The 24,521-nt window shown below is 45.2% G+C and overlaps 1 protein-coding gene and 1 pseudogene across 1 annotated transcript; both read left to right on the top strand.

The window, feature by feature from the left end:
* Window positions 1-8,290: 8,290 nt before the first annotated feature.
* LOC135521101 (uncharacterized) lies at window positions 8,291-9,396 on the top strand (annotated as a pseudogene).
* A 421-nt stretch (window positions 9,397-9,817) lies between these two features.
* Window positions 9,818-22,609, top strand: LOC135518884 (proline-rich protein 2-like). The gene is made up of 2 exons (XM_064943838.1): window positions 9,818-9,958; window positions 21,227-22,609. Exons 1-2 carry the CDS (start codon window positions 9,818-9,820, stop codon window positions 22,607-22,609), a joined length of 1,524 nt encoding a protein of 507 aa, XP_064799910.1.
* Window positions 22,610-24,521: the final 1,912 nt, after the last annotated feature.

Below are 24,521 nucleotides of genomic sequence, written 5' to 3'. Positions count from 1 at the left end.
ACACAGACACACAGACACACACACACACAGACACACACACACAGACACACACACACACAGACACACAGACACACACACACACAGACACACAGACACACACACGCACACACGCACACACGCACGCACGCACGCACACACAGACACACACACACACACACACACACACAGACACACACACACACACACTTTTATAGTTAACCGTTATTTAACCAGGTCAGTTGACTGAGGACACATTGTCATTTACAGCAACGACCTGGGGAATAGTTACAAGGGAGAGGAGGAGGGATGAATGAGCCAATTGGAAGCTGGGGATAATTTGGTGGCCGTGATGGTATGAGGGCCAGACAGGGATTTTGCCAGGACACTGGGGTTGCCATGCCATGATAAGTGTTTTAGTGACCACAGAGAGTCTGGACACCCGTTTAACGTCCCATGAGAAGGATGACAGTCTACACAGGTCAATATCCCCAATCATTGTACAGGGGCATTGGGAATTTTTTAAAGTTTTATTGTGACCAGAGGAAAGAGTGCCTCCAAATGGCCTTCCAGGGACCGACCAGGAGGCACCCTGCTTAACTTCAGTGGGATGCAGGGTGGTAGGCTGCTGGCAACCCATCATGACACACACACACACACACACACACACACACACACACACACACACACACACACACACACACACACACACACACACACACACACACACACACACACACACACACACACACACACACACACACACACAACAACAAAGAGAGGGACATTAGCAGGGAGCAAGAGTAATGTTAAACGGTTGACAGGCTACGTTTAGAGCATCTAAGGGGGGGCAGGATTCAGACCTGGAAAAACAGCCTGATTGGTGCCTAAAAAGAGCCTGTTTAGAGCCTGATTAGAGCCTGATTAGAGCCTGATTAGAGCCTGATAGGAAACTATTAAGAGCCTGAAGAGAGCCTGATAGGAACCAAATAAGAGCTTGTTAAGAGCCTGAAAAGAGCCTGTTAAGAGCCAGATAAGAGCCTATTGAGAGCATAATAATTGCCTGATAAGTGCTTAAAAAATCCTGATAAGAGCCTGGTAAGATCCTGTTAAGAGCCTGGCAAGAGCCTGGTAAGAGCCTGGTAAGAGCCTGGTAAGAGCCTGATAGGAGCCTGGTAAGAGCCTGGTAAGAGCCTGATAAGAGCCTGGTAAGAGCCTGTTAAGAGCCTGATAAGAGCCTGGTAAGAGCCTGGTAAGAGCCTGATAAGAGCCTGGTAAGAGCCTGATAGGAACCTATTAAGAGCTTGTTAAGAGCCTGGTAAGAGACTGATAGGAGCCTGATAAGAGCCTGGTAAGAGCCTGGTAAGAGCCTGGTAAGAGCCTGGTAAGAGCCTGGTAAGAGCCTGATAAGAGCCTGGTAAGAGCCTGGTAAGAGCCTCATAAGAGCCTGATAAGAGCCTGGTAAGAGCCTGGTAAGAGACTGATAGGAGCCTGATAAGAGCCTGGTAAGAGCCTGATAAGAGCCTGATAAGAGCCTGGTAAGAGCCTGGTAAGAGCCTGGTAAGAGCCTGGTAAGAGCCTGGTAAGAGCCTGATAAGAGCCTGGTAAGAGCCTGATAGGAACCTATTAAGAGCTTGTTAAGAGCCTGATAAGAGCTTGGTAAGAGCCTGTTAACTTCTTGAAACTCCCCATCCCGGATCCGGGTTTGTGGTGAATTCACCAATTTGTAAGTCGCTCTGGATAAGAGCGTCTGCTAAATGACTTAAATGTAAATGTAAATGTAAACTAAAGCCTCAGGCTCATTAGCATAACGCAACGTTAACGATTTCTGAAAATCGCAAATAAAATGAAAATAATGCGTCTGCTCTCAAGCTTAGCCTTTTCTTAACAACACTGTCATCTCAGATTTTCAAAATATGCTTTTGAACCATAGAAATTGACTAATTTGTGTAAGAGTATGCAAAGCTAGCATAGCATTTTGAGTAGCATTTAGCACGCAACATTTTCACAAAAACCAGATAACCAAATAAATAAAATCATTTACCTTTGAAGAGCTTCTGATGTTTTCAATGAGGAGACTCTCAGTTACATACCAAATGCGCAGTTTTTCCTGAAAGCGTCTGTGTGTAGGAGAAATCGTTCCGTTTTCTACATTGCGTCTGGCTACCGAAACGATCCGAAAATTCAGTCACCTACAACGTAAAACTTTTTCCGGATTAACTACATAATATCGACCGAAACATGGCAAACATTGTTTGGAATCAATCCTCAAGGTGTTTTTTCACATATCTCTTCATTGATATGCAGTTCGTGGAAGCTTGCTTTCCTCTCTGTATCGCATGGAAAAATACTGGCAGGTGACTTTTTGCGCACCAATTTCGGCGCAGGACACCGGGCGGACACCTGGTAAATGTGGTCTCTTATGGTCAATCTTCCAATGATCTGCCCACAAATACGTCACAATGCTGCAGACACCTTGGGGAAACGACAGAAAGGGTTGACTCACTCCTCTCGCATTCACAGCCATATAAGGAGACAATGGAAAACAGAGCCTCAAAAATCCTTGTCATTTCCTGGATGCCGTCTCATCTTGGTTTTGCCTGAAGCTCACGTTCTAGGGCACGCACAGAGAATATCTTGGTATTTCTGGACACGTCAGAGTGTTTCCTTTCGAATGGTATCAATTATATGCATAGTCGAGCATCTTTTTGTGACAAAATATCTTGTTTAAAACGGGAACGTTTTTCATCCAAAAATGAAATAGCGCCCCCATAGATGTAAGAGGTTAAGAGCCTGTTAAGAGCCTGAAGAGAGCCTGATAAAAGCTTATTGAGAGAATAATACAGTTGTCTCTTTTATCAATGTTTATTATCAGTATTTCTGTAAATTGTTGTGGCTCTCTGCAAAATCACCGGATGTTTTGGAACTACTGAACATAACGCGTCAATGTAAACTGAGATTTTTGGATATAAATATGAGCTTTATCGAACAAAACATACATGTATATGAAGTCCTATGAGTGTCATCTGATGAAGATCATCAAAGTTTAGTGATTAATTCTATCTCTATTTCTGCTTTTTGTGACTCTTTGGCTGAATAAATGGCTGTGTTTTTCTGTGACTAGGAACGGACCTAACATAATTGTTTGGTGTGCTTCGTTGTAAAGCCTTTTTGAAATCGTACACTGTGGCTGGATTTACATCAAGTTTATCTTTAAAATGGTGTAAAATACTTGTGCGCTTGATGAATTTTAATTATGGGATTTCTGTTGTTTTGAATTTGGCACCCTGCAATTTCAGTGGCTGGTGGCGAGGTGGGACGCTACCGTCGTGAAGAGGACACGACAAAGACAATTCTCTCTCAGGAGAGAATTGAAAAATATTTGGCATGTGTCCTCAGATCCTCAAAAGGTTCTACAGCTGCACCATCGAGAGCATCCTGACCCGGTTGCATCACTGCCTGGTACGGCAATTGTTCGGCCTCCGACCGCAAAGCATTACAGAGGGTAGTACGTACGGCCCAGTACATAACTGGGACCAAGCTTCCTGCCATTCAGGACCTCTATACCAGGCAGAGGAAGAGGAAGGCCCTAAAAATTGTCAAAGACGCCAGCCTCCCTAGTCCATAGACTGTTCTTTCTACTACCGCATGGCAAGCGGTACCGGAGGGCCAAGTCGAGGTCCAAGAGGCTTCATAACAGCTTCTACCCACAAGCCATAAGACTCCTGAACAGCTAATCAAAGGGCTACCCAGACCCCTCTTTTACGTTGCTGCTTCTCTCTGTTTATTATCTATGCATTGTCACTTTAACTCTACCTACATATATATTACCTAACCTGTGTCCTGCGCACATTGACTCTCCCTGTATATAGCCTCCACATTGACTCTGTACCGTAATACTCTGTATATAGCCCCCACATTGACTCTGTACCGTAATACCCTGTATATAGCCTCCACAATGACTCTCCCTGTATATAGCCTCCACATTGACTCTGTACCGTAATACCCTGTATATAGCCTCCACATTGACTCTGTACCGTAACACCCTGTATATAGCCTCCACATTGACTCTGTACCGTAACACCCTGTATATAGCCTCTACATTGACTCTGTACCGTAACACCCTGTTTATAGCCTCCACATTGACTCTGTACCGTAACACCCTGTATATAACCTCACTATTTTTATTTTACGGATGCTGTTTAATTATTTGTTACTTTTATTTTTCTATTTATCTATTTTTTATTTAACACATTTTTCTTCTTAACTTCTTAAAGCCTTGTTGGTTAAGGGCATTTCACTGTAAGGTGTATTCGGTGCATGTGACAAATACAATTTGATTTGATTTGACGGACGGGAGATGGGAGGGGAATAGAGATTGATGGGAGGTGGCTGGGAGAGCGATAATGATAGAGAGAGAGGGGGAAAATTACACAGAGAAAGGTGGACAAGGAAAGAGAGAGAAAGAGTGGACAGCATAAATCAAATCAAAATGTGTACAACGTACATACAATGTGTACAACGCCGAATACAACGTGTGGGTTGTTGACCCAGGTGTAGCAGGTGTTGACCTTACCGTGAAATGCTTAAACTTACAAGCCCTGAACCAACAATGCAGTTCAAGAAATAGAGTTCAAGAAAATATTTAATAAATAAACTAAAGTGAAACATTTAATTAAAACTAACACAATAAAATAACAATAATGAGGCTATATACAGGGGGTACAGGTACCGAGTCAATGTGCAGGGTTCCAGGTTAGTTGAGGTCATTTGTACATGTAGGTAGGGGTGAAGTGACTATGCATAGATCATAAACAGCGAGTAGCAGCAGTGTTCAAAACAAAGTGGTGGGGGGAGGGGTCAATAGACTGGGTGGCCATTTGATGAATTGTTCACCAGTCTTACGGTTTGGGGGTAGAAGCTGTCAAGGAGCCTCTTGGATCTAGATTTGGCGCTCCGGTACTGCTTGCCGTGCGGTAGCAGAGAGAACATTCTATGACTAGGGTGACTGGAGTCTTTGAAACATTTTTGGGCCTTTCTCTGATGCCAACCAAGTGTAGAGGTCCTGGATGGCAGGAAGTTTGGCCCCAGTGATGTACTGGGCTGTACCCTCTACCCTCTGTAGCGCCTTACGGTTGGATGCCGAGCAGTTGCCATACCAGGCGACGATATAACCGGTCAGAATGCTCTCGATGGTGCTGCTGTAACACTTTTTGTGAATCTGGGGACCCATGCCAAATGTTTTCGGTCTCCTGAGGGTGGAAAAAAGGCCATGTCCGTGCCCTCTTCACGACTGTCTTGGTGTGTTTGGACCATGATAGTTTGTTTTGTTGGTGATGTAGACACCAAGGAACTTGGAAGTCTCGACAATAGGGAGAAAGTGAGAGAGGGAGATAGACATCGCTCATCCATATATTTATGTGTGCGTTATTCTCATTCACCCCTTTAGATTTGTGTGTATTCGGTAGTTGTTGGGGAATTGTTAGATTACCTGTTAGATATTACTGCACGGTCGGAACGAGAAGCACAAGCATCTCGCTACACTTGCATTAACAGCTTCTGACCATGTATATGTGACCAATAAAATTGTATTGTATTTTATTTAGACAAAGGAATAAAACCAGACGGAGAGAACAGGTAAAACGTTCCTCTGTGGACAACACATCAATTGATTATTTCTGATAAACAACATTATTTACATATTAGAGATCAGTCAAAATGGCTCAATAGCCTTTCATATTGCTTCATCACAGAACAAACCCCTCACCATTCTCAAATGACAGGTACAGGAAGTGAACTAGAACAGCTTCTCTTTGTGTCTTTATCCTCTGAGTGAAGGATTACCCCCCCACCCTTAACTTGGCCCTGGGTGGGTCAGTAAATAACCAATCTCTTTCCTCCAATAGACTGGCTCAAGGTGGACTTCATTAGAGTGTGAGGATGTGACATCTCCATGGAAGACGGTGTTTGTGTTTGGGGCCACTCCAGAGCGGGTAATGCCATTATGACATATGCAGTCGTGTTTAGTGAAGGTGTGACAGAGTTGAATCCACCACTTCGCAGCCAGGAGGTTTGCTGTTTGATCCTCAGCCCTGAGTAAACACAAAAGAGAGGGGGTCGGCACACACACACACACACACCTCTACAGGCACACACACACACACAAACACACACACACTTCTACAGGCACACACACACACCTCTACAGGCACACACACATTCACACACACACACACACACACACACACACACACACACACACACACACACACACACACACACACACACACACACACACACACACACACACACACACACACACACACACACACCCCTACAGGCACACACACATGCACACACACACATTCACACACACACACACACACACACACACACACACACACACACACACACACACACACACACACACACACACACACACACACACACACACACACACCTCTACAGGCACACACACATACACACACACACAATACTACAGGCACACACACACACCTCTACAGGCACACACACACACACACACACACGCGCACACATGTACACACACACACACACACACACACACTTCTACAGGCACACACACGTAAACACACACTTCTACAGGCACACACACACACACACATGCACACACGCACACGTACACGCACACACATGTACACACACGCACACGTACACGCACACACATGTACACACACACACCCACATGCACACACGCACGTGCACACACATACACACACACACATTCACATGCACGCGCATACACACACACACACGCACACACACACACGTAGACGCACACACACACACACACAGTGCTAGGCAAAGCCTCTGCCAAACCAATGCGTTACACACGCTGATACACATTGAGGTACACGCGTGCAAAAACGCATGCACTTGATCCAAATACATTTCACACAAAAAAGTCCCCAAGCCCATCGCAGAGACTTATAATATAGACTTTGGAACATTCAGTCCCGAGTTCGGCTGAAAATCAGTCACCCAACCCCACTGTATAAGCTTCATGTTTATACTATGTCACGCTGAATTTACATTAAGAGGGCAGCTGTGATTTTATATCATCATTACCGTTGTACCTAATGAACACGTCTGTCTATGCAGGGAACGGAGGAGGACAAACGAGAGACTGATTGGATCCAGACCTGTGGTCGGATCCAAGACCGGTAACTGCGTGATAACAGGAACACACCTTCTGTAGAACTATTGATTAATAATTCTGATGAAGTGAGGTCAAAAGGCAGGATAGATTGTGAGGCATCAAGGATGGACTATCCAAAGTGTTACCTAATGCGTTTGACAGGTTTGCTAGGGAAAGGTGTGATACCTAGTCAGTTGTACAACTGAACGCTTTCAACTGAAACACAACCCTTCTGAATTAGAGAGGTGCTGGGGGGGGGTGCTTTGTTCATGGGCAGAACAACAGATCTTTACCTTGTCAACTCTGGGATTTGATCCAGCAACCTTTCAGTTATTGGCACAAACCTCTAACCGCTGGGCTACCTGACTAAGGTTTTTTGACATAACGAGACACCCTTTATTGCGCCAGCTGGAGCACTGTCTGAAGTACTTCTGTTTCTGGTTTGGTTTGAAGTATTGCCGTAACATATTAGAACCTGTATGACTTCACCCCCTCATCTCTCACGCAGGCAACGGGAACCACTTCTCCCAGCCATGGGACTGGTAGAATCGGAAGCACCGTAACACGGTGACCCTTTCCTTATCTCGGCCCGCTCACAATCAAACTGACATTACATTAATCAAATTGCAGAGTAAATAAACACGGTTGTTGGAGTGAAAGGAAACTGCTGAAACACAGAGATTAGACATAGCTAGTGGACAGAGGGCAGGGCAGAGGTTCCAGCAGAACTACAGGTGCCCGCTTGACCCTATCCCCTCCTCTCTTCTCCAGACCATTTCCGGAGACCTTCTCCCTTACCTCACCTCGCTCATCAACTCATCCCTGACCGCTGGCTACGTCCCTTCCGTCTTCAAGAGAGCGAGAGTTGCACCCCTTCTGAAAAAACCTACACTCGATCCCTCCGATGTCAACAACTACAGACCAGTATCCCTTCTTTCTTTTCTCTCCAAAACTCTTGAACGTGCCGTCCTTGGCCAGCTCTCCCGCTATCTCTCTCAGAATGACCTTCTTGATCCAAATCAGTCAGGTTTCAAGACTAGTCATTCAACTGAGACTGCTCTTCTCTGTATCACGGAGGCGCTCCGCACTGCTAAAGCTAACTCTCTCTCCTCTGCTCTCATCCTTCTAGACCTATCGGCTGCCTTCGATACTGTGAACCATCAGATCCTCCTCTCCACCCTCTCCGAGTTGGGCATCTCCGGCGCGGCCCACGCTTGGATTGCGTCCTACCTGACAGGTCGCTCCTACCAGGTGGCGTGGCAAGAATCTGTCTCCTCACCACGCGCTCTCACCACTGGTGTCCCCCAGGGCTCTGTTCTAGGCCCTCTCCTATTCTCGCTATACACCAAGTCACTTGGCTCTGTCATAACCTCACATGGTCTCTCCTATCATTGCTATGCAGACGACACACAATTAATCTTCTCCTTTCCCCCTTCTGATCACCAGGTGGCGAATCGCATCTCTGCATGTCTGGCAGACATATCAGTGTGGATGACGGATCACCACCTCAAGCTGAACCTCGGCAAGACGGAGCTGCTCTTCCTCCCGGGGAAGGACTGCCCGTTCCATGATCTCGCCATCACGGTTGACAACTCCATTGTGTCCTCCTCCCAGAGCGCTAAGAACCTTGGCGTGATCCTGGACAACACCCTGTCGTTCTCAACCAACATCATGGCGGTGGCCCGTTCCTGTAGGTTCATGCTCTACAACATCCGCAGAGTACGACCCTGCCTCACACAGGAAGCGGCGCAGGTCCTAATCCAGGCACTTGTCATCTCCCGTCTGGATTACTGCAACTCGCTGTTGGCTGGGCTCCCTGCCTGTGCCATTAAACCCCTACAACTCATCCAGAACGCCGCAGCCCGTCTGGTGTTCAACCTTCCCAAGTTCTCTCACGTCACCCCGCGCTCCTCCGCTCTCTCCACTGGCTTCCAGTTGAAGCTCGCATCCGCTACAAGACCATGGTGCTTGCCTACGGAGCTGTGAGGGGAACGGCACCGCAGTACCTCCAGGCTCTGATCAGGCCCTACACCCAAACAAGGGCACTGCGTTCATCCACCTCTGGCCTGCTCGCCTCCCTACCACTGAGGAAGTACAGTTCCCGCTCAGCCCAGTCAAAACTGTTCGCTGCTCTGGCCCCCCAATGGTGGAACAAACTCCCTCACGACGCCAGGACAGCAGAGTCAATCACCACCTTCCGGAGACACCTGAAACCCCACCTCTTCAAGGAATACCTAGGATAGGATAAGTAATCCATCTCACCCCCCCTCCCCCTTAAATGATTTAGATGCACTATTGTAAAGTGGCTGTTCCACTGGATGTCAGAAAGTGAATTCACCAATTTGTAAGTCGCTCTGGATAAGAGCGTCTGCTAAATGACTTAAATGTAATGTAAATGTAAAGGTTCCACTAGAACTACTGGTGAAGGTTCCAGCAGAACTACAGGTGAAGGTTCCACTAGAACTACTGGTGAAGGTCCCAGCAGAACTACAGGTGAAGGTTCCAGCAGAACTACAGGTAAAGGTTCCAGCAGAACTACTGGTAAAGGTTCCAGCAGAACTACAGGTGAAGGTTCCACTAGAACTACTGGTGAAGGTTCCAGCAGAACTACAGGTGAAGGTTCCACTAGAACTACTGGTAAAGGTTCCAGCAGAACTCCGGTTAATGGTTCCACTAGAACTACAGGTGAAGGTTCCACTAGAACTACTGGTGAAGGTTCCAGCAGAACTACAGGTGAAGGTCCCAGCAGAACTACAGGTGAAGGTTCCAGCAGAACTACAGGTGAAGGTTCCAGCAGAACTACAGGTAAAGGTTCCACTAGAACTACAGGTGAAGGTTCCACTAGAATGACAGGTAAAGGTTCCACTAGAACTACAGGTAAAGGTTCCACTAGAACTACAGGTGAAGGTTCCAGCAGAACTACAGGTAATTGTTCCAGCAGAACTACAGGTGAAGGTTCCAGCAGAACTATAGGTAAAGGTTCCACTAGAACTACAGGTAAAGGTTCCACTAGAACGACAGGTAAAGGTTCCACTAGAACTACAGGTAAAGGTTCCACTAGAACTACAGGTGAAGGTTCCAGCAGAACTACAGGTAATGGTTCCAGCAGAACTACAGGTGAAGGTTCCAGCAGAACTATAGGTAAAGGTTCCACTAGAACTACAGGTGAACGTTCCAGCAGAACTATAGGTAAAGGTTCCACTAGAACTATAGGTGAAGGTCCCAGCAGAACTACAGGTAAAGGTTCCAGCAGAACTACAGGTGAAGGTTCCAGCAGAACTACTGGTAAAGGTTCCACTAGAACTACAGGTAAAGGTTCCAGTCAAGGAAGACTAGGAGGAAAGGCAGTCCACTACTACAGTAAACTGTTATTATCATGACATAAGCTATAGCAGCCCTACAGTATTAATGTGGTAAACATTGAAGCTAATGTGGCTGCCAAATGAAGACACGGACAAGCCTGCCAGTAAACAGCACTACAAAAAAAAATCCCTTCACTACAAGCCATCCCGTTTAAACCTCCACTACAAGCCATCCCTTATAACCCTCCACTACAAGCCATCTCATATAACCCTCCACTACAAGCCATCCCTTATAACAATCCACTACAAGCCATCCCATATAACACTCCACTACAAGCCATCCAATATAACCGTCCACTACAAGCCATCCCATATAACCCTCCACTACAAGCCATCCCTTATAACTCTCCACTACAAGCCATCCCATATAACCCTTCACTACAAGCCATCCCTTATAACCCTCCACTACAAGCCATCCCTTATAACCCTCCACGACAAGCTATCCCATATAACTCTTCACTACAAGCCATCCCATATAACACTCCACTACAAGCCATCCCATATAACCCTCCACTACAAGCCATCCCACATATCCCTCCACTACAAGCCATCCCTTATAACCCTCCACGACAAGCCATCCCATATAACCCTTCACTACAAGCCATCCCATATAACACTCCACTACAAGCCATCCCATATAACACTCCACTACAAGCCATCTCTTATAACTCTCCACTACAAGCCATCCCATATAACCCTTCACTACAAGCCATCCGATATAACCCTTCACTACAAGCCATCCCATATAACCCTCCACTACAAGCCATCCCTTATAACCCTCCACTACAAGCCATCCCTTATAACCCTTCACTACAAGCCATCCCATATAACACTCCACTACAAGCCATCCCATATAATCCTCCACTACAAGCCATCCCTTATAACTCTTCACTACAAGCCATCCCATATAACCTTCCACTACAAGCCATCCCTTATAACCCTTCACTACAAGCCATCCCATATAACACTCCACTACAAGCCATCCCTTATAACCCTCACTACAAGCCATCCCATATAACCCTCCTCTACAAGCCATCCCTTATAACTCTTCACTACAAGCCATCCCATATAACCCTCCACTACAAGCCATCCCTTATAACCCTCACTACAAGCCATCCCTTATAACCCTCCACTACAAGCCATCCCTTATAACCCTCACTACAAGCCATCCCTTATAACCCTCCACTACAAGCCATCCCTTATAACTCTCCACTACAAGCCATCCCATATAACCTTTCACTACAAGCCATCCCATATAACCCTTCACTACAAGCCATCCCATATAACCCTTCACTACAAGCCATCCCTTATAACCCTCCACTCTATCTGATGTGATATCGTTATCTATCCCTTACCTGGCTGGCTGCTGGCCCTGTCCCAGTGTAGTCAGGAGTGGTCTGGAGCTGGGACAATGTGGCTCTGCCTTGGGGCCATGGAACTCATATTCTCCCTGTCAGCTGGATCAGATTGTTTACATGTGGTATTAGGGAATGATCCAGGCAATCAATTGCAGCCCTGGCCCCGGCTAACAGAGAATACAAGGCTAATCGATAGAACTAGCTTCAGAAGAACAATCTCCTCTCCTTTCAATGGTGTGGATCAGATCAGGTGAAACCGCTGACATGGCTGTTAACCTCTCTGAGTTATGATTAACCTTGAGAGAGGAGAGGATGAGAGGGAAGGAGATGGATGAGAGGGGGAGAAATGGAGAGGGACAGAGGGAGAGAGGGGGGGGGGAGAAAAGGAAGGATTGAAGGAGAGAGAGACTGAGTATCAGCCTCTGGGATAATGACAGATCAAATATCACAGTATTATATCAAAGTATTACATCACAGTATTATATCACAGTATTATATCACAGTATTATATCACAGTATTACATCACAGTATTATATCACAGTATTATATCACAGTATTATATCACAGTATTATATCACAGTATTATATCACTGTAGTATATCAAAGTAGTATATCAAAGTATTATATCACAGTATTATATCCCAGTATTATATCCCAGTATTATATCACAGTATTCTATCACAGTATTATATCACTGTATTATATCACAGTATTATATCACTGTATTATATCAAAGTATTATATCACAGTATTACATCACAGTATTACATCACAGTATTACATCACAGAATTATATCACAGTAGTATATCAAAGTAGTATATCACTGTATTATATCAAAGTATTATATCACAGTATTACATCACAGTATTACATCACAGTATTATATCACAGTATTACATCACAGAATTACATCACAGTATTATATCACTGTATTATATCACAGAATTACATCTCAGTATTATATCACAGTATTACATCACAGTATTATATCACAGTATTACATCACAGTATTATATCCCAGTATTATATCACAGTATTATATCACAGTATTATATCACAGTATTATATCACTGTATTATATCACAGTATTATATCACTGTATTATATCAAAGTATTATATCACAGTATTACATCACAGAATTACATCACAGTATTATATCACAGAATTACATCTCAGTATTATATCACAGTATTACATCACAGAATTATATCACAGTAGTATATCAAAGTAGTATATCAAAGTATTATATCACAGTATTATATCCCAGTATTATATCACAGTATTATATCACAGTATTATATCACAGTATTATATCACTGTATTATATCACAGTATTATATCACTGTATTATATCAAAGTATTATATCACAGTATTACATCACAGAATTACATCACAGTATTATATCACTGTATTATATCACAGTATTATATCACTGTATTATATCCCAGTATTATATCACAGTATTACATCACAGAATTATATCACAGTATTATATCACTGTATTATATCACAGTATTATATCACTGTATTATATCAAAGTATTATATCACAGTATTACATCACAGAATTACATCTCAGTATTATATCACAGTATTATATCACTGTATTATATCACAGTATTACATCACAGAATTACATCTCAGTATTATATCACAGTATTACATCACAGAATTACATCTCAGTATTATATCACAGTATTATATCACTGTATTATATCACAGTATTATATCACAGTATTATATCCCAGTATTATATCACAGTATTACATCACAGTATTATATCACTGTATTATATCCCAGTATTACATCACAGAATTACATCTCAGTATTATATCACAGTATTACATCACAGAATTACATCACAGAATTATATCACAGTATTATATCACTGTATTATATCACAGTATTATATCACTGTATTATATCAAAGTATTATATCACAGTATTACATCACAGAATTACATCTCAGTATTATATCACAGTATTATATCACTGTATTATATCACAGTATTACATCACAGAATTACATCTCAGTATTATATCACAGTATTACATCACAGAATTACATCTCAGTATTATATCACAGTATTATATCACTGTATTATATCACAGTATTATATCCCAGTATTATATCACAATATTACATCACAGTATTATATCACTGTATTATATCCCAGTATTACATCACAGAATTACATCTCAGTATTATATCACAGTATTACATCACAGAATTACATCTCAGTATTACATCACAGTATTATATCATTGTATTATATCACAGTATTATATCACAGAATTACATCTCAGTATTATATCACAGTATTATATCACAGAATTACATCTCAGTATTATATCACAGTATTACATCACAGAATTACATCTCAGTATTATATCACTGTATTATATCAAAGTATTATATCACAGTATTACATCACAGAATTACATCTCAGTATTATATCACAGTACTATATCTCAGTATTATATCAAAGTAGTATATGAAAGTATTATATCACAGTATTATATCAAAGTATTATATCACAGTATTAAAACACAGTATTATATCAAAGTATTATATCACAGTACTATATCTCAGTATTATATCAAAGTAGTATATCAAAGTATTATATCACAGTATTATATCACAGTATTATATCAAAGTATTATATCACAGTATTATATCAAAGTATTATATCACAGTACTATATCTCAGTATTATATCAAAGTAGTATATCAAAGTATTATATCAAAGTATTATATCACAGTACTATATCTCAGTATTATATCAAAGTATTATATCACAGTATTATATCACAGTATTATATCACTGTATTATATAACAGTATTATATCACTGTATAATATCAAAGTATTATATCACAGTTTTATATCACAGTATTATATAACAGTATTTTATCACTGTATAATATCAAAGTATTATATCACAGTTTTATATCACAGTATTATATAACAGTATTATATCATTGTATAATATCAAAGTTTTATATCACAGTATTATATAACAGTATTATATCACTGTATAATATCAAAGTATTATATCACAGTTTTATATCACAGTATTATATAACAGTATTATATCATTGTATAATATCAAAGTATTATATCACAGTTTTATATCACAGTATTATATAACAGTATTATATCATTGTATAATATCAAAGTTTTATATCACAGTATTATATAACAGTATTATATCATTGTATAATATCAAAGTTTTATATCACATTATTATATAACAGTATTATATCATTGTATAATATCACAGTACGATATCACAGTTTATGTGTTGTTTTATGTAGACAGAGAGAGACAGAGAGAGACAGGGGGAGACAGACAGGGGGAGACAGCGAGAGACAGGGGAGACAGAGAGAGACAGGGGGGATGGACAGGGAGAGACAGAGACAGGGGGAGACAGGGGAGACAGAAAGAGTTGGGGGGGGGGGGGTGGACTGGGAGAGACAGAAAGAGACAGGGGTAGGGTGGACAGGAAGAGAAAGAGAGAGGGGGTGGGCAGAGGGCGGACAGAGGAGAAGGAAGGTTAGTTGTTGGCAGCCCTGCCGACTTTGCTGATTGTGGTGTGCATGATCAGGCATGAGAGAGTGAGCTCAGTCTGTCCGAGAGGATTAGTGAGCAGACTCCTTAGGTCAGAGTGCAGGGGTGAAGGGTCAAAGACACAGGCAGGTAAAGGACAGATGACGACAGTGTGTGTAGGATCTGCAGCTCTGTACACTTAAAAAACAATGCTCTCAAGACTCAGTGTACATTTTAATGTCCCCCTTTTCCAGTATGAAATAGTCTTGACTCTGTTTGGAAGATTGCTGCTGTTATGTTGCTTAGTCCTTGAAGATCACAGTACTGCTCTGGAGAGAGAAATTAGGACAGATCTACATTATGTAAGCATGAGGAGATGTGTCATGCACTGAGAAGACAGCATATGACTACAAGTGTTCACCCAAGGAGAAATATCTCAAATGTGCTTATTTTTTTAAGTTTTTTTTTCTTCTACAAGGACACTTGTGCTAAGTAAAACAGGAGTTTTATGACTGAGATCACTCTTTGTGTTTAGGGATAGAAAGTCAAGTCTCACTGGTAAAAACAGAATATTATCTCTGGTTGCTTGTATGTTGGTCTCCCCAAATATCTGCCTTTCCCTTGCACTCTTTTTCTGCTCCTGTGTGTGTGTGTGTGTGTGTGTGTGTGTGTGTGTGTGTGTGTGTGTGTGTGTGTGTGTGTGTGTGTGTGTGTGTGTGTGTGTGTGTGTGTGTGTGTGTGTGTGTGTGTGTGTGTGTGTGTGTGTGTGTACGTGCGTGCGTGCGTGTGTTTGTGTGTGTTTGTGTGTGTGTGTGTGCATGTGTGTGCGTGCGTGTACATTTCCCACAATGCCACTCCAGAAGTTTGAAGTCAGTTCATTATACATAACCATATTAGTATAATTATAAATACAATCCTAATCACATCATTTTATTGAGTAGTGGAGAGCATGGTGAATCACATTACACAGCGTTCTGGAAGAAAACTCCAAGACGGTCACATATTTTGACCTTTGTCTGTCCGATAAACAGCCAGACCTGTACTCTGCTAAGTCCCACAGGTTCTGCAGACAGACTCTCCCATTACACTGCATATTCTGGTAAACAATAAAGCCAAGCTTGACTTCAAATAAAAATAAAAATAAATGCTTGAAGATGGTAGGGGAGAGCTTTCAGGGAACAACACCAGGGGAGATGAATTAGACAAATTCCCTCAGAGTCAGATGAGAGAAGCGATAACGTTTCTTTCTTTTTTTTAATGGCATTGCACAACACCATGAAATAAGATTTTCTGCTCCAAAGTTGAAACGCTGGAACTCAAATCGAACTTGTTTCCTTCTTTAATCTACTTTGAACGTTTTAATGAGAGTAAAGAAATGTTTTGGGTTGCTGGATCCTGCTTGTCTTTTGTTGTCCTGAATGTTCATGTCTATAATTGGGATGGTGTACGTAGTTAGAAAAATGCTTTCTAAGCTGGATGCTCTGATGGTGTTGGGGTGATTTTGGAAGCCTTGGACAGCACTGTAGGCCTCAGCTTGTTGGACTGTGGTACCTACGCTCTTCCATGCCGTCTGTTGGGTCACATCTGGAAATGCCACACGGTAACGAGAACGTGTGAAAGGAAGAGGGAGGAAGAGGGGACGATGGGGCAGAGATTGGAAAACGGATGGAAAATGAGAAATTAACAGGAAGAGAGAGTATAATAAATTTGATAGGCTATGTAGCAATCCTCTCTCTCTCTCTCTCTCTCTCTCTCCTCTCTCTCTCTCTCCTCTCTCTCTCTCCTCTCTCTGTCCTCTCTCTCTCTCCTCTATCTCTGTCCTCTATCTCTCTCCTCTCTCTCTCTGTGCTCTATCTCTCTCCTCTTTCTCTCTCCTCTCTCCTCTCTCTGTCTCCTCTCTCCCTCTGTCTCCTCTCTCCCTCTGTCTCCTCTCTCCCTCCCTCTCTCTCTCTCTCTCTCTCTCTCTCTCTCCTCTCTGTCCTCTCTCTCTCTCCTCTCTCTCCTCTCCCTCCCCCTCTCTGTCCTCTCTCTCCTCTCTCTCTGTCCTCTCTCTCTCTCCTCTATCTCTCTCCTCTCTCTCTTTCCTCTATCTCTCTCCTCTTTCTCTCTCCTCTCTCTGTCTCCTCTCTCCCTCTGTCTCCTCTCTCCCTCTGTCTCCTCCCTCCCCTCTCTCTCCTCTCTCTGTCTCCTCTCTCTGTCCTCTATCTCTCTCCTCTTTCTCTCTCCTCTCTCTGTCTCCTCTTTCCCTCTGTCTCCTCTCTCCCTCCCCCTCTCTCTCCTCTTTCTATCTCCTCTCTCTCCTCTCTCTGTCTCCTCTCTCTCCTCTCTCTCTCCTCTCTGTCTCCTCTCTCTGTCCTCTCTATCTCTCCTCTCTCTCTCTCTCCTCTCTCTCCTCTTTCTATCTCCTCTCTCTCCTCTCTCTGTCTCCTCTCTCTCTCCTCTCTGTCCTCTCTGTCCTCTCTCTCCTCTCTGTCCTCTCTCTCTCCTCTCTCTGTCTCCTCTCTCTGTCTCCTCTCTCTCTCTCCTCTCTCTCTCTCTCCTCTCTGTCCTCTCTCTCTCCTCTCTCTGTCTCCTCTCTCTGTCTCCTCTCTCTCTCCTCTCTCTCTCCCTGGTTCCAAGGTAATCCTTGATGGTGGAACACCAAAATTCCCTCTGGATTTAGCTGGATCCAGTCTGCAAAACCAGTGAATAGATCAAGCCCTTCTCCTCCCCGTCATCACTCACCTCTTTATCCTTCATTCCTCATCACTCCATCCTCATATCTCTGTCCCTAAACCCCTCCTGGCTCCTCTTAAGCACAGGAATTTAAACCACATTTTAGGAGCCGGGGGACACCACAGAGCCAGAAAAGAGAGGGGGGGGGGAAAGGTTGAGAGATGGAGGAATAGATTGAGAAAGATAGATTGGGAGAAAGAGAGATAGAAAAAGAGAGCAGAAGAAAGAGAGAGAGAAAACAGATAGAACAGAGGATAACAGAGCGGTGGCACGGTGAATTAGCCTGTCTTTAGACAAGGACGGAGAACTCCGAGAAATAACTTTCCAAAATAGTTATTTTACTGCCTGTACTGTAGTGGTAACAGCTAGCAGGGTGGAGGTACTATAGTACTGTAGTGGTAACAGCTAGCAGGGTGGAGGTACTATAGTACTGTAGTGGTAACAGCTAGCAGCAGGGTGGAGGTACTATAGTACTGTAGTGGTAACAGCTAGAAGCAGGATGGTGGTACTATGATACTGTAGTGGTAACAGCTAGCAGCAGGGTGGTGGTACTATAGTACTGTAGTGGTAACAGCTAGCAGCAGGATGGTGGTACTATAGTACTGTAGTGGTAACAGCTAGCAGCAGGGTGGAGGTACTATAGTACTGTAGTGGTAACAGCTAGCAGCAGGGTGGAGGTACTATAGTAGTGTAGTGGTAACAGCTAGCAGCAGGGTGGAGGTACTATAGTACTGTAGTGGTAACAGCTAGCAGGATGGTGGTACTATAGTACTGTAGTGGTAACAGCTAGCAGCAGGGTGGAGGTACTATAGTACTGTAGTGGTAACAGCTAGCAGCAGGGTGGAGGTACTATAGTAGTGTAGTGGTAACAGCTAGCAGCAGGGTGGAGGTACTATAGTACTGTAGTGGTAACAGCTAGCAGGATGGTGGTACTATAGTACTGTAGTGGTAACAGCTAGCAGGGTGGAGGTACTATAGTACTGTAGTGGTAACAGCTAGCAGCAGGGTGGAGGTACTATAGTACTGTAGTGGTAACAGCTAGCAGGGTGGTGGTACTATAGTACTGTAGTGGTAACAGCTAGCAGCAGGGTGGAGGTACTATAGTACTGTAGTGGTAACAGCTAGCAGGGTGGAGGTACTATAGTACTGTAGTGGTAACAGCTAGCAGCAGGGTGGAGGTACTATAGTACTGTAGTGGTAACAGCTAGCAGGGTGGTGGTACTATAGTACTGTAGTGGTAACAGCTAGCAGCAGGGTGGAGGTACTATAGTACTGTAGTGGTAACAGCTAGCAGGGTGGAGGTACTATAGTAGTGTAGTGGTAACAGCTAGCAGCAGGATGGAGGTACTATAGTACTGTAGTGGTAACAGCTAGCAGGGTGGTGGTACTATAGGACTGTAGTGGTAACAGCTAGCAGAAGGATGGAGGTACTATAGTACTGTAGTGGTAACAGCTAGCAGCAGGGTGGAGGTACTATAGTACTGTAGTGGTAACAGCTAGCAGGGTGGAGGTACTATAGTAGTGTAGTGGTAACAGCTAGCAGCAGGATGGAGGTACTATAGTACTGTAGTGGTAACAGCTAGCAGCAGGGTGGAGGTACTATAGTACTGTAGTGGTAACAGCTAGCAGGGTGGAGGTACTATAGTACTGTAGTGGTAACAGCTAGCAGCAGGGTGGTGGTACTATAGTACTGTAGTGGTAACAGCTAGCAGCAGGGTGGAGGTACTATAGTACTGTAGTGGTAACAGCTAGCAGCAGGGTGGAGGTACTGTAGTACTGTAGTGGTAACAGCTAGCAGGTTGGTGGTACTATAGTACTGTAGTGGTAACAGCTAGCAGCAGGGTGGAGGTACTGTAGTACTGTAGTGGTAACAGCTAGCAGGGTGGAGGTACTATAGTACTGTAGTGGTAACAGCTAGCAGCAGGGTGGTGGTACTATAGTACTGTAGTGGTAACAGCTAGCAGGGTGGTGGTACTATAGTAATGTAGTGGTAACAGCTAGCAGCAGGATGGTGGTACTATAGTACTGTAGTGGTAACAGCTAGCAGGATGGTGGTACTATAGTACTGTAGTGGTAACAGCTAGCAGCAGGGTGGTACTATAGTACTGTAGTGGTAACAGCTAGCAGCAGGGTGGAGGTACTATAGTAGTGATAAAGTACTTCCTCTTCTGTAGCCTCCAAATGGTCTCCATCCATCTATCTTATTGGCCCAGTTAGCATGTAATGGCAGAGGAGAGGAGAAGAGAGCGGAAATATAAATAAATACATAAATAAATAATATATATTAGCGTATAAATCTCCCCCTTATCTCCCCCCCCCCCGGTCCGGGCGTCTGGTCACACACCGACACGGCTTTACAACGCTGGCATCCTTCATCCTGCCAACGCTCCTGGCGAGATGCTGGGACCACCACTGTAACAAACACACTCGGGAATAGAGTGTGAAGTGGTTGAATATACACGGGCAATGGGTTGTAATACAACAGCCCCAGGTACACCTACTCACTTACACAGGCAGGAGTCCTAGGAGTCCTAGCTTCAATCTAACCTCTTTCTGTCACAGCTGTGTGAATGCAAACATGTGTTTAAACTCCACGGACGCACGGACGCACGGACGCACGGACGCACACGCGCACACACACACACACACACACACACACGCACACACACACACACACACACACACACACACACACACACACACACACACACACACACACACACACACACACACACACACACACACACACACACACACACAGCACCTCTCTGCTGTGTCACTGTCCGAGTGTGTTCTCCAGTCTCTCCCACAGACATGTTTCCAGGTCTACAGCCCTCAGTATAGACCAAGATTTAGATTTTTTTTATTAAAGTCTCTCTCCTCGATGATACCTTAGTGGACAATAAAAAATCCATATTTTAAAAGGCACTCAAATAGAGATTGGAGACAATAAATGGAGTTATAAGAAAATATGATACAGAGTTTGTCTGCCTCATGCAGCAGACAGAGTTGTCCAGGGACTGTCTCTGTCCTCCTCTTTCTAAACAACACATTAACTACTCAAGAAACAAATCTCCCTCTCTGCAGCCCTCCATGGCCCCCAACCCTCCCTTTAGCCCTCCAAGGCCCCCAAACCTCCCTGCTGCCCTCCAAGGCCCCCAACCCTCCCTGCTGCCCTCCAAGGCCCCCAACCCTCCCTGCAGCCCTCCAAGGCCACCAACCCTCCCTGCAGCCCTCCAAGGCCCCCAACCCTCCCTGCTGCCCTCCAAGGCCCCCAACCATCTCTGCAGCCCTCCAAGGCCCCCAACCCTCCCTGCTGCCCTCCAAGGCCCCCAACCCTCCCTGCAGCCCTCCAAGGCCCCCAACCCTCCCTGCTGCCCTCCAAGGCCCCCAACCCTCCCTGCTGCCCTCCAAGGCCCACAACCCTCGCTGCTGCCCTCCAAGGCCCCCAACCCTCCCTGCAGCCCTCCAAGGCCCACAACCCTCTCTGCTGCCCTCCAAGGCCCCCAAACCTCCCTGCAGCCCTCCAAGGCACCCAACCCTCCCTGCTGCCCTCCAAGGCCCCCAACCCTCCCTGCAGCCCACCAAGACCCCCAACCCTCCCTGCAGCCCTCCAAGGCCCCCAACCCTCCCTGCAGCCCTCCAAGGCCCCCAACCCTCCCTGCAGCCCTCCAAGGCCCCCAACCCTCCCTGCAGCCCTCCAAGGCCCACAACCCTCCCTGCTGCCCTACAAGGCCCCCAACCCTCCCTGCTGCCCTCCAAGGCCCCCAACCTTCCCCAAGGTCTCCAAGGCCCCCAACCCTCCATGCAGCCATCCAAGGCCCCCAACCCTCCCTGCTGCCCTCCAAGGCCCACAACCCTCCCTGCTGCCCTCCAAGGCCCCCAACCCTCCCTGCAGCCCTCCAAGGCCCCCAACTCTACCCGCTGCCCTCCAAGGCCCCCAATCCTCCATGCAGCCCTCCAAGGCCCCCAACCCTACCTGCTGCCCTCCAAGGCCCCCATCCCTCCCTGCAGCCCTCCAAGGCCCCCAACCCTCCCCCAAGGTCTCCAAGGCCCCCAACCCTCCCTGCAGCCCTCCAAGGCCCCCAACCCTCCCTGCAGCCCTCCAAGGCCCCCAACCCTCCCTGCTGCCCTCCAAGGCCCCCGACTCTCCCTGCAGCCCTCCAAGGCCCCCAACCCTCCCTGCAGCCCTCCAAGGCCCCCAACTCTCCCTGCAGCCCTCCAAGGCCCCCAACCCTCCCTGCAGCCCTCCAAGGCCCCCAACCCTCCCCCAAGGTCTCCAAGGCCCTCAACCCTCCATGCAGCCCTCCAAGGCCCCCAACCCTCCCTGCTGCCCTCCAAGGCCCCCAACTCTCCCTGCAGCCCTCCAAGGCCCCTAACCCTCCCTGCAGCCCTCCAAGGCCCCCAACTCTCCCTGCAGCCCTCCAAGGCCCCCAACCCTCCCTGCAGCCCTCCAAGGTCCTCAACTAGAAACATATAGTCCCTTATTCCCCACATTCCCCACATACTGTATATCATCCCCAGACGTAACTATTAGAGTTTTTTGTATGTGAAGTCTGCATATTTGCATATATGTCTGCATATTTTAAATGTGTGAATTACAACTTCATTAAAATGCAAGAGTGGAAAGGGGAGGAGTCAGAAAGGGGCTTTGTGTTCCTTCCAAGCACCACTTCTTCAGACAAATTGACTTGTGACCAAACAGAAAGCCCACCACTACTCCATCTTAACTGAGGTGGTCTTAGTGTGAGAGAGGAAGAGCTTAATTAAGTGTGTGTGTGTCCTCATGTTCCTCCGTGTGTGTGTGTGTGTGTGTGTGTGTGTGTGTGTGTGTGTGTGTGTGTGTGTCCTCATGTTCCTCCGTGTGTGTGTGTGTGTGTGTGTGTGTGTGTGTGTGTGTGTGTGTGTGTGTGTGTGTGTGTGTGTGTGTGTGTGTGTGTGTGTGTGTGTGTGTGTGCGTGTGCGTATGCGTTCGCGTGCGTGCGCGTGCGTGCGTGTGTGTGTGTGCGTGTGTGTGTGTGTCCTCATGTTCCTCCGTGTGTGTGTGTGTGTGCGTGTATGTGTGTCTGCGTGTGTGTGTGTGTGTGTCCTCATGTTCCTCCGTGTGTGTGTGTGTGTGTGTGTGTGTGTGTGTGTGTGTGTGTGTGTGTGTGCGTGTGCGTATGCGTTCGCGTGCGTGCGCGTGCGTGCGTGCGTGTGTGTGTGTGCGTGCGTGTGTGTGTGTGTGTGTACATCTGTGGTTATTGCCCAGCTGTCCCATTCAGGTGCTCAGTGCCTCTTCAGTACCCTAGGGTGGCAGGCAGCTGGCAGGGCTCTCATCATCTCATGTTGATGAGGTAAGAGCACGTCTCTAAATTAACATTTTTAATTGGTAGCACTGGTGACTGCCAATTTAGGAACACCAGAAAATACTTCTTTTTTTTTAAATGATTGAAATCAAAAATCTGAATCTAATTTTATTTGTCACACGCTTCGCAAACAACAGGTGTAGACTAACAGTGAAATGCTTAGTAAACAACAGGTTTAGACTAACAGTGAAATGCTTGGTAAACAACAGGTGTAGACTAACAGTGAAATGCTTAGTAAACAACAGGTTTAGACTAACAGTGAAATGCTTTGTAAACAACAGGTGTAGACTAACAGTGAAATGCTTGGTAAACAACAGGTGTAGACTAACAGTGAAATGCTTAGTTAGGGGCCCTTCCCAACAATGCAGAGAGAAATAGAAAGATGATAACACAAGGAATAAATACACAATGATTAACTATAACTTGGTTATATACACGCGGGACCAGTACAGTTTCGATGATCGGGGGTTCGAAGTAATCAAGGTAAAAATGTGTATATACAGTATATATACACTGCTCAAAAAATAAAGGGAACACTTAAACAACACAATGTAACTCCAAGTCAATCACACTTTGTGAAATCAAACTGTCCACTTAGGAAGAAACACTGATTGACAATACATTTCACATGCTGTTGTGCAAATGGAATAGACAACAGGTGGACAACAGGTGGAAATGATAGGCAATTAGCAAGACACCCCCAATAAAGGAGTGGTTCTGCAGGGGGTGACCACAGACCACTTCTCAGTTCCTATGCTTCCTGGCTGATGTTTTGGTCACTTTTGAATGCTGGCAACATCCTCCAGCATGACCGGTTTGGCGGTGGGTCAGTCATGGTGTGGGGTGGCAATTCTTTGGGGGGCCGCACAGCCCTCCATGTGCTCGCCAGAGGTAGCCTGACTGCCGTTAGGTACCTTGATGAGATCCTCAGACCCCTTGTGAGACCATATGCTGGTGTGGTTGGCCCTGGGTTCCTCCTAATGCAAGACAATGCTAGACCTCATGTGGCTGGAGTGTAACAGCAGATCCTGCAA

Source organism: Oncorhynchus masou, chromosome 29 (assembly GCF_036934945.1).
Source record: "Oncorhynchus masou masou isolate Uvic2021 chromosome 29, UVic_Omas_1.1, whole genome shotgun sequence".
Lineage (NCBI taxonomy): Eukaryota > Metazoa > Chordata > Actinopteri > Salmoniformes > Salmonidae > Oncorhynchus > Oncorhynchus masou.
This window is presented reverse-complemented; position numbering and strand designations above follow the sequence as displayed.

Coding starts and splice junctions, on each gene's coding strand:
- LOC135518884 (XM_064943838.1), top strand. CDS start 9,818: ATGGTTCCACTAGAACTACAGGTGAAGGTTCCACTAGAACTACTGGTG. Junction 9,959..21,226: donor AGGTTCCAGCAGAACTACAG/GTAAAGGTTCCA, acceptor CCCTCTCTGCAG/CCCTCCATGGCCCCCAACCC.